Raw genomic sequence first — 14104 nt, 5'->3', positions numbered from 1 at the left:
CCTCAATCCCTGCCATTCCTGCGCCATCCGAGGAAGCACAACCTGTCAAGCTCTTCCCCGCACATGTGATGGATGAGGCGACAGCCGTCAAACATGGGGTAGGTGGCAAACGGCTCCCAGGCCATTAGCTGCCAATCGTGCTTCATCAATTCTACTTTCAACTCCGAAACATTTCGCTTTTCTACGAGTGGCCGCTCACAATGCCTGCCCACGACTCAATCCCACTCGACGCTCCGCTGCCGGCTATCTCGGCCGTGGACGACTTGAATCAAGCGCAATGGGACATTATTCTTGCCATTTGCGATGCTATGATTCCAGCCATTCAGCCCGCTGCGCTCTCAAGTAACCCTGGCCAATCAGCCAGTCATGCTCTGGATGAACAGCAACCCCTTATTGTCTCTAATTTCCAGTCATTTGAGGCGCAAAAAAATATCACTCAAGAATATCTTCATGAGATCCCTTCGGCAATTCCGGAGTTTCGGCATCTTTTGCGCAGAACCTTGCTTGATGGTCTCTCGTCGACAGATAAGACACAGCTCCTTCGAGTGCTAAATCTCCTCAGGTAAGTTGATAATACCAGTACATCGTCTGCTGTCCTCATGAACCAGCTTATTTATCGCAATCAAGTCCGAACAGTATCGGATGAGACTGACTACTTTCCTAGCTACACGGCCGTTTCGGCATTACTCACCGGTCGGACGACTATCATCTCCGAGCAGCCAATTCATATTCGCGAACAAATCCTCCAAGGCTGGGCGACGTCTCGATTTGGAATTTTGCGTCTCTTTCAGCGTCAACTTGGTCTCCTGGCAAAAGAGGTATGGGTCCGCACCACTCCAACCCTCCGCCCAATGCTGGGACTCCCCCGCGTACCAGTCAACTGTACTTTGGGAGAAGGGCATCAATACAACTTCATCCAAGTACCTCCCGGAGAAGGCGATGAAATTCTCGAGGCAGATGTGGTGATTGTTGGAAGCGGTTGCGGCGGAGGCGTGTGCGCGAAAGAGTTCGCCGAGGCAGGTCTCAGAGTCATTGTAGTGGACAAAGGACACTACTGGTCGCCAGAATACCTCCCCATGACTGAGGAGCAAGGTCCGAGTCAGATGTTCATGAATGGAGGCCACTTAATATGTTTGTGAACCGCCGGTCTGTCTATCTGGTGCTCAGCCAGCTGACTCAATCGCAGCGGACGACGGGTCAGTATGTGTCGTGGCGGGCGAGACCTGGGGCGGCGGCGGTGCCATCAATTGGTCCGCTTCGCTTCAACTCCAAGGATATGTCCGACGTCAATGGGCAGCCACAGGACTGCCGTTCTTCACATCAACGGCCTTCCAGCGATCCCTTGATCGGGTCTGTGAGACCATGGGGGTATCTACCCAGCACATCCAGCACAGCAAACCCAACAAATCCCTCCTGGAAGGATCGCGAAAGTTGGGTTGGGCGCATAGCGAAGTGCCCCAGAATACCGGCGGTGCAGAACACAGTTGCGGCCACTGCAGCATGGGATGTCGATCTGCGGAGAAACAAGGACCGGGCGTGGCGTGGCTCCCCAAGGCTGCCGCAGCCGGTGCCAGCTTTCTCGAAGGGTTCACTGTCAATAACATCCTGTTCGAGAATGTCCGAGGCGAGAAAGTTGCCAAAGGAGTACGTGGTGTCTGGAGAGCACGAGACGAGCATGGAGGCGTGGCTGGTAAGCCCACAACGACACGCAAAGTAACTATCCACGCAAAGAAAGTGATCGTATCCTGTGGCACATTGCAATCACCATTGCTCTTGCTTCGATCCGGCCTCAACAACCAACACATCGGCCGCCACCTATATCTCCATCCTGTGTCCATGGTCGGAGCCATATACGATGAGGAGACCCGGCCTTGGGAAGGCCCGATCTTGTCTTCGGTGTGCTCTGAGTTCGAGAACCTCGACGGCCGCGGTCATGGTGTCAAGCTAGAGACCCTAAGCATGATACCTTGGTGCTGGCTAACATGGCTCCCGTGGACTGGCGGCCAGCAGTTCAAGCAGCTAGCTGCCAGACTGGGACACATGGCAGGTTATATCAGTGTTCCCAGAGATCGAGACACTGGTCGTGTATACGCTGATCCAGCGGATGGGCGATGCCGGATTCAATACCACCCGTCCAAGTTCGACAAAGACAACATCCTTGAAGGCCTAGCCGCACTGTCTCGAATCAACTACGAGGCCGGGGCCCGTGAGATCTTCACAATTGTGCCAGGTATGGAGACATACTTGCGCCGCGACCAGGATGACTCGAGTGCTCCCACCGAAACCAAGGCCGAGGAAGCGGTTGACGCAGAGTTTGAGCATTGGATGGCGGGATTACGTTCCCATGGCTTCCCTTCTCCTCAGTCTTTCTTTGTTTCGGCCCACCAAATGGGGACATGCCGGATGGCTGCTACGCCGAAGGCTGGTGTAGTGGGTGAAGATGGTCACGTCTGGGGAACCAAGGGTCTTCACGTGGTTGACGCAAGCGTGTTCCCCACGGCCAGCGGTGTAAATCCGGCTGTCACTGTGATGGCCATTGCAGATCACTTGAGCAGATCGATTGTGGCGAATTGGACAAGGGAAAGGTTGTAAGAGTATTTTTGCATTCGAATCGGCGGTGTACCAAGTAATTTGTCTGTCTAGCTTCACAGCAGTGAGAGTAAGAGTCGACAGGCAACATGCATAGTACCATATCCCACATATTCTAGCAGTCATGAATCGAATTACTGGTCTTGACCCTTCGTTCTTGCTTGACGAATGCATATCCACTCTTGCAGCATAGCCTCAGCTTCCTCGAAGTCCTCGTTAGACCGCATGCCATCGATGGCAAATCGAAGAAGTCGTCTTGCCAACCTGTAAGCGGGCTTATAGGCGAATCTGAGGTAGTCAGGTCCTGCAGCTTCCTCAAAAGTCAACTTCAACTGGACACCTTCCTGGGTCGGTGGCTCGTCATTTGCTGTGCGCTCGTCTTCATCTTCGTCATCATTCCAAGCCCAGATCCACATGGGAGGAGCACATGACATGAACATGGGGGCGAGGACAGCATTGTCACAATCAAGAACTGCAGAAATGACGGGGGTTTGCACATCGAGCGTCGGGTTGATCAGAATATTGCGAGGAGCGAGATCCAGGTGAGCAAGTGAGTAATGGGTATCGGCAAACCACCCATCGGCCTCCAGTTCGGAAGCCATATCGCAAAACCGATCCAGGAACTTAGGCGTCAATAACTCCGTGGACCACCATTTAAGGCGGATAGCCTTCTGAGCTTGGAAGTTGGCTGTGAGAAGCTCGTGAACGGATTCAGTCATGGGGGAGTCGGTATATGGAGTGGGAGGCTGAGCATCCATCAGTCTCAAATGTGCGACGTAAAGTGGCGCACTGAGACGTTTGTGCTTGTTCGAAAAGGCCAGCCTGCCGGCCACGCTGCTCCGTACAGCTAACATTTGGCGATATACGCTTCCGAGTTCTCGAGCGACTCTACATCGTTGAATGTGGTTCAGTTTCGGGAACGATGAGTGCAAGTCGGTTCCATCAACGCGAATCTGAGCTGCATACGGAGAGCCCAGGGCATTCTGGTCCGTCTCGTCGAATGCCACGACCTCTGGGGCGGGTATATTGGTATATTGACGAAGGAATTGAACGCTGGCAATTTCACTTTCAATATGCGCCGCGTCGAACCGTGGTATGCGCAAAATGTACCGAGTTTTGGTGTCGGTCTGGGAATTGTGCTGTGTCAGGCCGGTAATGCGGCTGTATCCGCCTCCTCGCATGCGCTCAATGGTGATTTCATCGGGGACGGAACCAGGCCAGATGCTAGTGACCGCAAGTGCCAACACACGGGAGCGAAAGGTGACAAATGGTTCGTGTTTGTAAATTATGGACGAAGAATCCGAATCGTCATCCGAACATGGTCTTGGTGTTGAGGTAGAGGCCATTCTCTGGCAAACAAAGGTTGAAACAACAGAGCACCAGCATACCCTACATCACAGCAGGGAGATCAGATATCCTCCACAACATATGATTCACGTGATATCCTCAGTCATAACGAACTAGAAGGTGGCTCTGAATCAGTTGACATATTTTAACGCTACCTCGAATGGTCTCTCATCGTTTGTTCTTGGTGTATGATGTCGAAGGACTCAAAACCCCAACCCCATCAGTGAGCAACAAGCGCTTGGTGTTGGCGAAAAGATGCGGGCGCGCACTTGGAGACGATTGGACGAGCATTGCTCGAATATTCCGGACACTTATCCCCCTGTTTCAACGTCTTCCATGATTGCTTGCCAGTGTGAGACGAGGTAACATTTGAGCCATTCTTGGCGAGGTTGAGCACAAGGCAGTTTAGGGGGTGGGAGATGACTCTTTTGTACGCATATGATGTGTTTGGCTCGATACGAAACTATGCACAAGGCACGACCAAAGCACAGGACATCACTGGCTCATGATGAGCCATCAGTCTCACAGTGAGTCAGGAGCAGCCGTCAGCAGTCTAGGAAACCAAGCGACACCAATCTCCCCATCCCCCACAAACGAGCGATGCGTCCTCGCCGATGACTCCTTTGCACACGCAGCCAATAGACGGGCCCAATTCCGCATAGCACGACCCGGAACCGCGGAGAACGGGTCAGCCATTACTCAGCCACGACCACGAGCCTCCCCACGCCACAAGCCACAACCCTGGAGGCGGCCGTGCCTGCCCTGTTTGCCTGCCTGCCATTCTGGGAATGGGAAAGTGCCGCCATCGCCAGCTTCCTCCTGCGATTCTCCTTGGAAGCACCCATCTAGACCATCCTCACGTTGCTACAGCTCCCGAACCGCTTTGCGAAACACACTTCCATCAGGCCCCAGGCCCTAAGGCCCCCCCGTGAACACCATATCGACCAACAGCAAGCAACCAACCACAGCCGAATCGACTCCCCGCAAGAATACCAGATCGACACCGTCAACTATCATGGCTCCAGACGGAGACACTGCCTCTGCGCCAGCTCCCGGCGACTCTCAGACCCAACCTCGCGGCGGCGATGGCGCTCGAGGCCGTGGCCGTGGACGCGGCAAGGGGAACCAGAAAGGACGAGGAGGCACCCGCCGTGGACGAGGTGGAAATAACAGCTCTGCCGATGTTCCAGCCAACCCAGCTGCCCAGGATGTCGCTGCCGCCGCCTCACGAGCACACGCTCTCGGATCCGGGGCCACAGCCAAGGAACCTGCCGACGAGGATGACGATGCTGAGGTTTGCTTCATCTGCGCAAACCCCGTCGCTCACCACTCGATTGCACCTTGCAACCACACCACCTGCCACATCTGTGGGCTTCGCATGAGGGCCCTTTATAAGACAAAGGACTGTGCTCACTGTCGTGTATGCTTCCTCCCCTGTTTCCTCCCTTGTTTTCAACTGACTGACAATACCCTCAGACCCCAGCAGACTACGTCATCTTTACCGATGACCCCGAGAAGCGTTTCGAGGACTACACGGACAAGGACTTTACCACGTCGGACAGCAACGTCGGAATCAAATACACCAACGAAGACATCGTCGGCGACACGGTCCTCCTCCTACGCTACAACTGCCCCGACCCATCTTGCGACTTTGCTGGCCTAGGCTGGCCCGATCTGCACCGCCATGTCAAGTCTGCCCACCGCAAGCGCATGTGCGACCTCTGCACCCGCAACAAGAGGGTATTTACCCACGAACACGAGCTCTTTGCCGACCGCGAGCTGGAGAAGCACATGCGGCACGGCGATGACAAGCCCGGCGCTGCCGACCAGACCGGCTTCAAGGGCCACCCGCTATGTGGCTTCTGTGGTGAGCGCTTCTACGACGACGACAAGCTATACGAGCACTGCAGGATGAAGCATGAAAGGTGCTTCATCTGTGATAGGAGAGATTCTAGGAAGCCTCACTATTACCTTGATTACAACGCCCTCGAGGGCCACTTCAAGAAGGACCATTATCTGTGTTCCGACCGCGAGTGCCTCGAGAAGAAGTTTGTTGTCTTCGACACCGAACTTGACCTCCAGGCCCACCAACTGAGCGAGCACGGAGGCAAGTCGACGGGACGAGATGCTCGAGTAGTGGACATTTCCGGATTCGACTTTAGGCAAACATACCAACAGGAGCAGAGGAGAGGAGGTGGCCGTGATGGAGAGGGTCGCGGCGGCAGAGAAGGACGAGGCAGAGGCCGTGGCCGTGATCCAAACGCAGAATCGGTACCAGTGAGCTCAGCTCAACCGCTACGCAGAGATGAGCTGGCTTTCCAACGCCAAATGGCCATCCACTCGGCCCAGTCCGTGTCAAACCGCACCTTTGGCGGCCAACTGTCCGGTGCTCCTACAGCTTCACCACAGGCCCGAAGCGGGACCTCAACGCCGCGAGCAAGTCAAAATAACCTCAACAATCCAGTAGAGTCAGCCACCGTCGCCGACACATCCAACATTTCTCCCGAAGAGCGGGCCCGCCTGGTTCGCCATGGCGCCGTTGTCGAACGGGCTTCAAACCTCCTCGGAAACGATGCCCATAAGATGGCCACTTTCCGCTCCCACATCACCTCATATCGACAAGGCGCCTTCACTGGGCCTCAGCTAGTCGATGCATTCTTTACCCTCTTCGCCGACACGTCATCCAATGCCCTGGGCACCTTGGTCCGCGAGGTTGCCGAGCTCTTTGATGACAAGAACAAGGCCGATGCGTTGCGCAAGGCGTGGCAGGACTGGCGCGCAATCAATGAGGATTACCCAAGCTTACCGGGACTCAGCGGCATGCACGGTGCCACCTCCAGTTCAAGCGGCTGGGCCAGTGCCTCGGCGGCCAGCCCGGCCTTGCCGAATGCAGCGCCCTCTCAGAAGTATTCCAACCGTGTGCTCAAGCTCAAGAACAGCACTCGATTGGGTGGACCTGCTCCGGTCTCTTCGAAGGGGCCGTCTACCTGGATCGCTACCCCGGCCCTCCAACCTCCGCGAGCGGCCGGCTTCCCATCTCTCCCGTCCTCCAAACCTTCCAAATCCTCTGCCGGTCCTTCCTCCTCCGGACCCTCCTCTTCCGGCCCATCCTGGAACACCGGCTCAGCTGCTCAGGGCAACCAGTCAGCCCCTCTCAACAACCGACCGCGCAACGGCCGCGGCGGTGAGGACGCTTTTCCCGCGCTCCCCGCCGCCCCGAAGCCCCAGACGACCATCTTCGGCTACGGCAGCGGCCGCCTCGTGCACCGCGACTACGGCCAACGCGAGAGCAACTTCCAATGGGGAGGTAGCGAATCTTCAACGCCCGCCGCCGAGGAGCCCACTCAGGAGACCGAGGAGGGTGCACCCAAGAAGAAGGGTGGCAAGGGAAAGAAGAAGCAGGTTTTGGTGCAATGGGGATAAACCAGATGTCAGGACTCATATGTTTCGAAGATTGTTCCATCTCCAGAATGTGTTGCTTAGGGGGGCGGAGTATACCTGGGCGCAAAAGCGAGCGAGCGAACGAAGAGGCAAGGCTGACATTTTAGGCGTTGTAACGAAGAATATGGATGAAGATCGCATCGGAGCGATGGATAGCGAGAACCAGATGTCAATTGAATATACCGGGCATGGCGTGGCCCTTTCATGACGCAATCTTTTGTGAGTTGGGCATCCGTCCCAAAAGTTGAATTGTACCGCCCTGAGCACCATCCATGTGTCATGATCAAGGGATCGAGTCGCCTGAGAGTTCATTGCAAATGGATACATAGAGATAGAGGTGACTTCGGTCTACCATAAACCTCAAGAATAAACACTCGCCAACCATCCAAGTCAAGCCCATATCCAGTCTGTTATGCACGTCGGGAATCTGCTTCGATGCCCTTTCATGTCTCTTAGTCTCTCGCTGCGAATCAAACTTTACTCACCCTAGCTGTGAACGGGCATCAAGTTATCTGGTCTGGGTTTCTTGCTACCCCATCTTTGAGCTCTCCAGCCAGGTATGTGCTCCATGGGAGAACAGAAAGCCAATCTTGCACGGGTCTAAATGGGTTGAGACTCCCACAACCTCACAGGACACCCCGCCAGGATGGGAACAAAACTTGAACATAGCCATCACTCACAGTTCGTGCTTAGTTGAACGACGAAATGATTAAATTCTTTTCAGCCAATTTGCCGTCTTCCGCTACACTAAAGCTTTGCATGATAATCCATCAATACATCACGTGGCACCTTTTAAACCACGCAGATCAGAGTGCCGCGGGCTCGTAGTACTCTCTGAATCGATCCGTCTCTTCCCATTGCACGTTGTACACCACGTTCCAACAGACCAACAACAGCATCGGAAAGCGCACTGTCCAGAACGCCAGATAGCCATCCGGCAGGGGACCGACAGTCCGCTTCAAATTATCCGGCATATCCTCGTAGTGGTTCTTCTTGTTGCGCAGAGCTCGTAGCAAGTCCAAAAGCCGAGTGCCAGTGTACTTGCGCTGCTTGCCAAGAGAGTCGACAAATTCCCTTGGCAGAGCTCGGAGGAAATCGCCCCTGGTAACCTCTGGTGCGTGCCTCTCCAACTCAGCGAGCGCCGACGATGGCGGATCTCGGGGTTCCTTTTCGAAGTGATCTGACACATCACAGAGGAAGGCCAATCTCTTCTTCGCTGACCAGAAGAATGGATGCGACATGACGTCCCTTGCTGTTGGCCTCCTCTTAGGGTCGGCCTGCAGCATTGACGCGATGAGATCGTCCGCTTCATAGGCGAAATCACCGAGGGCATCAAGGGGGCTCAGATTATGGTTGCCCTTGCGAATATTGACTTCCCTCATGTATCTGTCACCACAGTCGAAGGGATGGGAGCCATTCGTCAAGACGTAGAAGAAGACCAATCCGAGCGAGAAAATGTCAATAGCACGTGTAGCTCGGCGGTTGTGGACCATGCTGTCGTTGACGAGGACGGAATTGGAGCCACTTTGAGTGCTCATATCCATCAACCCAGAATCACGGGCGTCATCGTCAAGCAAAAGCTCGGGAGCACGCCATCCAGAAGTTCCTGCCGCCCTGCCAGTGGTAGCGCCAAAGGAAGACTGGCCACCCTCGAGCTTCTTGCAAAGTCCAAAATCCGAAACCAACAGTCGGGGCTTGCCGTCCTTACCCATGTTGACGAGAATGTTCTGCGGTTTCAGATCTCGGTGGACGATGCGGAGACCATGGAGATGACTAATTCCATTCGTGATCTGGTAAAGCACGTTTGGAAGATCATGTTTTCCAGCGTTGGCGAGGTCTCGGAAGAATTGAGGCTTCTCTACCACGTCGGCTAGCGAAGCAGCACAACGTTCTAAGGCGATGTAGAGGAAGCCGTCGCGCATCTGTTGCGAATGGTATCGAATGACTGTTCTTGTTAGCTTCAGCCGGTCAACAGAGGATTGCGGTAGCACTACCATTTGGATGATCATCACTCTCCCTGAGCAACCTAGTCTCCTGAGAGGCGATATCGTAAAATTGAATCAACATCCGCTTGACAGCCACATCTCGGCCATCAAACTTTCCAGCAAACACCAAGGTTCCGTTGCTGCCCGTTCCCAATTGCTCATCGGTGTTGACTTCAATGTTCCCCATGCGAATGATTGGACCGGTGACAGACGACATATCGTTGGCAACTGTCATGACATCAGGCTCCAGACTTGGTCGATCGCCCAGCTTCTTGGCGTTGTTGACGGCGTCCTCGACACTCTGACCAGGATCATCTTCGCGAGATTGAGACAATTCCCGTGCCCGAGCCGCCTTGCGGTGTTTCTGACCTCCTCGGCGTCCCCTGTGCGCCTTCTTCTTCTTCTCGGGAGGTGCCGCTGTCTCAGCACCGTCCAAGGAATTGGCTGGGGAAGGGGAGTCAATGGAGACCTCCTCAGGTAACTTAGGTGTTGCTTCCCTGTCCGCAGTCTCCACCTTGTCACTTGTCTCTGGCGTCTCCTTGTCTGTAGGGGTGGGTCCAGGAGTCGTACCATCAAGCTTCTCAGGCTTCTTCTCTGCCTTCTTTTCTTCAACAGGCTCTTTAGGCAGTGAGCCCAATATTTCCTCCCTGTCACTTTGATAGTCGTCCTCGATCAGCTGGGGATCTGGGTTTGCGGAGAGGTAATATTGAAGCTGATTGATGAATCCTTTGCTCCGAGCCTGATGGTACGATCGTCGAAGCTTCTTCTCATTGTAGATCAACGCCACAACGAAGAGGATTATGAGGATGGGGTTGCTGATGAACTCGGTGACGCTTTTTACGACACTCTGAGGCAACAGCTTGAACTTGGTGATGATGGTTGGTTCCTCATAATCGACAAGTGCTGGAAGTCTTGACTCGGCGTCCTTGTCCTTGTCATCATAGCCATCGTATGCATCGAGGCCGTCATTCGGGCCTGCATCTAGACTGGGTGGTTTCTGGTAACTACCTCGGACGCTCTCGAGGAAATGTGTCCCGACCAAGGCCTTTGAAAGCTGTTCCTGGTTGATGGTATCCCAGGCAGGTGCGATATCCAACCAGTCAGGGCGAGATATCTGGGCAATGGGGGCATTGATGATGAGAGGGTATGAACGGCCGGACAGGGCGTACCAGCTCCCAGTCCTGGTCTGATTCAGGAAGATGCTGTTGCTACGCATCCGGGTAATCGTTCTATCCTCAGACGGTATTGGTGGCTGGGGTAGAACAACCAGGTCTGGGTTGCTCTCCAGTGTAGCATCCCATGGTCGACAGACATCAAAGACACGAGCGACGGGGGCCGAGAAGTCTTCACTAAAGAGCGGCTCGATCTTGTCGGAACGTGAGTAATCAAGTGCATACACTCTGCCGTCATGCTGGCTGGTGATGTATCGGTTGTCGAGGGAGGAAATATGCTGCTGGTAGAGATCGTTGTCGAAGTTGTTGGGACTCCATTCCGAGTATTTGAGAGTTGCAATTGCACGGCCGTCGACACGGCGCTGAATGCCGACAGTGTACTCGGTCCGTCCCAAAGTGATGGTACCTGTGGAGCTACACTCTTCATTGTCCTTGTCGTACAGGGTATTGGGGCGAAGGCAGCTTTCCGCTTTGTTGATATGAGACCCACTGGCGCCAAACCACTTCAGCACTCTGCCGGTGGCTGCATCAAGAGTAATCATGGTGGTTTTCTTGTCGCCAGTGTAAACCACTGCCGGGGTGTCATGGGCGTGGGGAGCTAGGTCTTCGACAAGCTTCTTCATAGTGTAGCCGGTCCATACAAGGCCGGCGTTGGAGTCGGGGATCCAGACGTAAATTGCTCCATCGCGGTTGGGCTCGACAGCCCAGATGTAGTGGTCGATGGGGTCGTAGTCGTCGTCGAGGAGGGACTGGTTAGATCGATGATGGGTCGTCTCAACCATGGGCTGGTCGACTTCGAGATGCCAACGTTCCTTTCCGGTGCGTCGGTCATTGGCGTAGAGATCTCCATCGACGGTCGCCATAAGAACAAAGTCTTCTACTTCCCAGTCCTCCAGACTCCGCGCATTCTGCGGCGAGGTCAGCCCAGAGGCAGGGATGCTGCTGGGCCGTTGATGTCGTGAAGGGGGTGGTGCTCGTACGGACTGAGCCGGAGCCAAAGTTGCGAGGGCGCTCGCATCGTCAGGGATGATGATGTTTTGGGGGTCATTCTTTCGATTCTTTCGGTTGGTGATGTGCTTCAGTTGCTCTGGGAGGTTTCCCGGGAGGTGAGGTGGCTGCTGTAGCTGGCGCTTCTTCAGGGCCTCGAGGGTCTCGCGAGAGGCACCGACGACGTTGATGGGCGTGGCAGCCCATTGGTGGACGGTGTCATCGTCGGAGAGCTGTTGGCTGCTGCCACCGGGGTGGTTTAGGTGCGGGAGGGGTTGTGCGGCGGGTCGGTGCTGCTGCTGAGCGTCGACGAGCTGGATCCAGGGCAGGAGGATGATGGCAAAGGCGAGGAGGAGTTTCTGTTGCTGAGAGGGCCGACGTCCCTCGCCAGGAGGTCGTCGCAGCATGTCGGGGGAGGATGCAGGACCGGTTGGGCGATTACATGGAACCGTGGTCTAAGGCGGAGGCGGTGGCCGTGGAGGAACAGAGGCCATGCCAGGAGGGACGGAGGAGAGGGAGGCGAGAGAAGCGCGGTTCGGTGGGATGCAGGATGAAGTCACACCACGGTCTGGGGCCGAGAGGAGAAAAACGGATACTGCGGAGGTCGGAGGTGTGGGGAGAGAGGATGGAGGAGGGTGGAGGGGGGCGAGCGATGGACGGTGGGCGGTGGGTGGAGGCGGCGGGCGGCAGGATGACGACGATGGTGATGCGATGGCGATGGCGATGTTGAGGTTGAGGATGCGGTGTGATGATATTTGGAACAGTTGACGGGTTGATAATGTTGGATGGATGGAGACGGATGGAGACGGACGGAGCGGGAGGGAAGGACACGGCAGGGCAGGGAGACAGGTTGCTCCTTCCATTTCCATGCCCTGCCCTGGCACAACGTGAAGTGACCTGTGCTGACGGGACAGAATGAACACGCACGACTGCCACACACTGGGCACATACACTGGGCACAGACACGCAAGTTACACTGGGCACACTCGGTGCTCCTCGTTTCTTTCTTCGCCCTGTCTCTGTGTGCGTGGGGCTTCGTACGTCCGTGGCGTGCGAGCGTCGGGCCTGGGCGCCTTGGGTGAGCACAGCGTGGCACGGACGCGGCAGGAAAGAGAAGCAGGGAGACGGACGCCCAACCCGGTTGGCTGGATGAGTGCTCGATGGCTGGCTGACGGGCTGACGCGAGACCGAGTACACTGTGCGTCCACTCCCAAGGTTCGCACCGTCCGCCCGACGCCCAGCTGAAGCAAGCTCGCTCGCAATTCTGGGCTCGCCCAAAAAGGCGCTCAACATCCGATAGACCAAATGCTAAAATTACGTCAGACGTCAACAACCGCCCAGCCCGTCGCGGCGAATTGGACGCCCGCACTGTGCCGCAGAGTGTTGATCTGGCCTGGATCTCATGCACTCCCTGAAGCAAGAAGCAACCACTTCCAGTGTGAGATCGGACGCGCCAGAAGAGGGGCCAAAAAAATAAAATAGGGGATTGCTTTCCAGGATTGCTTTTTGGGCCTGCAACATGTCCCAGTCTCCACGCCTGCTGGTTGGCTCGGGGCTCTTCCCTTGCAGCCACCATGTCAGCCGTGGTTTCACACGCTGCCGAGAGTGCCAAAGGACGGCATAAAACCTCCGTCTGCGGAAGGAGCAGGGAGCAAGATGCAGGGAGCAAGAAACAAGACGCAAGGAGGCCGCGACGATCGTATCCTGACCGTTCCGTGCGTCGGCCACCTCGCACGGTGCTGAATACTGGCTGCTCAACAGTCAAATCCCCCCATTTTGTGGGTTCGCTTGCGTTTCGTTCATACCCCCGTGTGGCCCGTGCTCCACGCCCTCAGCTTCCCTTCCCGTCCCTCCATTTCCAACGGCTTGCCGACTCGGGCCCATCCGTCGCTTTAGGGTAGCAACGGTCGACGGGCAATGAAACATGGACAAAGAATTGCCTTAATACCAGACCTATTTATGACGCAGCATCTAAACCATTGTTTTAGAGGCTAAAACTAAGAGCCTAAATATATGGGAATTCGGGCGTAAACTCTTTTACTCCTTATCATTGTGCAACGTGTCAACCCCTGGGCCCCCCCGTTGACGTCAACCTTCCTCCCAACCCTGTGCCACCAAATACGAACGTCTCCTAGCTCTAAGAAACCACGCGTACATTCCATCACGTCACTTTCCACATGTCGCCAAAGCGCTTTTAAAAAGTGTCACGAATGTTGCCTCAGGGGGAAGCCGATGTAGCTCGATCTGGTCAACCGATTGGTATTAATCAATAAAAGGTTTCCTGACTTGACTAGATTAAATAGCAGCGTTCGCTGGTAAAAGTGACATATGACGAACAAGCTAGCATGCTCCAGGCGAAATCTTGTCGAGAGAAGATTAAATCCTCGACCCATCAGATCCCTATACGAGCTTAGGTTCTCTGTACTCCGTATCTTAGGCATATTTCTAGGCAATACCCACCAATACCTAAGCCCAATACAACATTCACGATGCCTTAGATTGGCGTCCGTATAAGAATGCCCTTCCTGTTTCAGCCGGACCAACCGGGCGCTAGATCAATTACACAATAACCTAGCCACGACA

General features: G+C 55.1%; 5 protein-coding genes across 5 annotated transcripts; 3 read left to right on the top strand and 2 right to left on the bottom strand.

The window, feature by feature from the left end:
* Positions 1-200: 200 nt before the first annotated feature.
* Positions 201-2592, top strand: BGZ61DRAFT_527162 (uncharacterized protein; the record flags this gene model as incomplete). Its single annotated transcript, XM_046253072.1, has 3 exons — positions 201-562; positions 665-1131; positions 1187-2592. 3 exons carry the CDS (start codon positions 201-203, stop codon positions 2590-2592), a joined length of 2235 nt encoding a protein of 744 aa, XP_046110974.1.
* A 131-nt stretch (positions 2593-2723) lies between these two features.
* BGZ61DRAFT_527161 (phosphotransferase enzyme family-domain-containing protein) lies at positions 2724-3935 on the bottom strand (the record flags this gene model as incomplete). Its single annotated transcript, XM_046253071.1, has 1 exon — positions 2724-3935. The coding sequence occupies one exon, from the start codon at positions 3933-3935 to the stop codon at positions 2724-2726; it is 1212 nt and encodes a 403-aa protein (XP_046110973.1).
* A 1016-nt stretch (positions 3936-4951) lies between these two features.
* On the top strand, positions 4952-7359 carry BGZ61DRAFT_341494 (uncharacterized protein; the record flags this gene model as incomplete). Its single annotated transcript, XM_046239408.1, has 2 exons — positions 4952-5356; positions 5413-7359. 2 exons carry the CDS (start codon positions 4952-4954, stop codon positions 7357-7359), a joined length of 2352 nt encoding a protein of 783 aa, XP_046110972.1.
* Positions 7360-8070: 711 nt separating this feature from the next.
* On the bottom strand, positions 8071-12374 carry BGZ61DRAFT_513437 (uncharacterized protein). The gene is made up of 2 exons (XM_046252174.1): positions 9372-12374; positions 8071-9322 (listed from the first exon to the last, which is right to left on the bottom strand). The coding sequence occupies exons 1-2, from the start codon at positions 11926-11928 to the stop codon at positions 8184-8186; spliced, it is 3696 nt and encodes a 1231-aa protein (XP_046110971.1). The 5' UTR covers positions 11929-12374; the 3' UTR covers positions 8071-8183.
* BGZ61DRAFT_513436 (uncharacterized protein) lies at positions 12014-13148 on the top strand (the record flags this gene model as incomplete). The annotated part of the gene is made up of 3 exons (XM_046252173.1): positions 12014-12264; positions 12484-12719; positions 12845-13148. The coding sequence occupies 3 exons, from the start codon at positions 12014-12016 to the stop codon at positions 12934-12936; spliced, it is 579 nt and encodes a 192-aa protein (XP_046110970.1). The 3' UTR covers positions 12937-13148.
* Between the last annotated feature and the right edge of the window lie 956 nt (positions 13149-14104).

The sequence above is a fragment of the Ilyonectria robusta genome (assembly GCF_021365365.1).
Source record: "Ilyonectria robusta strain PMI_751 chromosome Unknown BGZ61scaffold_2, whole genome shotgun sequence".
Classification (NCBI taxonomy): Eukaryota; Fungi; Ascomycota; class Sordariomycetes; order Hypocreales; family Nectriaceae; genus Ilyonectria; species Ilyonectria robusta.
The sequence above is the reverse complement of the archived record's forward strand: the minus strand, read 5'-3'. Positions and strand labels throughout refer to the sequence as shown.